This window comes from Sinocyclocheilus grahami, unplaced genomic scaffold, assembly GCF_001515645.1.
Source record: "Sinocyclocheilus grahami isolate Dianchi unplaced genomic scaffold, SAMN03320097.WGS_v1.1 scaffold3924.1, whole genome shotgun sequence".
NCBI classification, from domain to species: Eukaryota; Metazoa; Chordata; class Actinopteri; order Cypriniformes; family Cyprinidae; genus Sinocyclocheilus; species Sinocyclocheilus grahami.
This window is the reverse complement of record NW_015508956.1, coordinates 9,576-10,534: the sequence shown is the minus strand read 5'-3', so window position 1 is coordinate 10,534 and position 959 is coordinate 9,576. Positions and strand designations below refer to the sequence as shown.

Below are 959 nucleotides of genomic sequence, written 5' to 3'. Positions count from 1 at the left end.
CTAAAAATAACCTTTTTCAACATTTGAAGCAGAATAAGCAGAATATCAACACAACAATCTTCTGAGTTGAACTTGTTTCATAATGAATGCACTTGACTGAGAAACTTGAATGAGAAAATAATTTATGCCCAAATTAACAAATCAGCATTGATGATGGTCATGTTTAAAACTGGGTTAAATGCAACTGGGTTACTCACCCAATATAATGGTCAGATCCACTTCAGTGCAGACATTTATTCCTGATTTATTATCTCCACATGGCCCAGAATCCCGTTTTCTCAGATCTCCGATGGTGAAAACTGCTGTTCTTTTGTTGTCATTCAGAGAGAATCTTCCAACCTCAGCCCATTCATATTCAGTATTAGTCTTGTCTGTGCTCTCTGACCACAGTACTTTACAAAAATATTTTTCTTTTGCTTTGTCGTTGCTATCATATGTGCATGTCATGTTGACTTTATGCCCTGAATTTCCAGCCAAACCGACTGAGGTCATGGTACCTACAAAACAAAGTGACTTAACAAATTTCTCATGAAGTTTAAATGAGATCAACATTCAATATTCTCACCAGGAATCAGCAGCAGAGTGAAAGTCCAGATGATCTTCATTATTGACTCTCATTCAGTGATCTTCTCTGTTGTTAGTAGATTCAGTTCTTCTGAAGCTCTCGATGTGTGTTTCAGGTGGTGTTTCTGTCATGAATGTGATGAGATGCAGACTTCCTCCTTTATATTAACCAAAAAAAAAAAGAAACTGTACAGAAGAAAGCCAAACACAGAACTGCTGACTTATTTATGCATGTTTTCCTGTGTGTTCCACACGTCATGAGTTCCCCTTTGTTTCCCTTGAGGCATTTGAATGAAAAAAAAACAAAAAAGTACATTAGTGACATGAAGAAGTAAGTCGACACACTTCTCACACTTACACTTTACTTCCCTTGTCATGTATTCAAACAGCTTCGA

General features: G+C 36.8%; 1 protein-coding gene across 1 annotated transcript in view; it reads right to left on the bottom strand.

Moving 5' to 3' along the window:
• Positions 1–605, bottom strand: part of LOC107576557 (uncharacterized) — a 6,888-nt gene extending 6,283 nt beyond the window's left edge. The window contains exons 1-2 of the mRNA XM_016262717.1: positions 566–605; positions 198–497 (exon numbers count right to left, since the gene is read on the bottom strand). Coding sequence (XP_016118203.1) covers positions 198–497; positions 566–605 — 340 coding nt within the window. The remainder of the gene's footprint in view (positions 1–197; positions 498–565) is intronic.
• Positions 606–959: the final 354 nt, after the last annotated feature.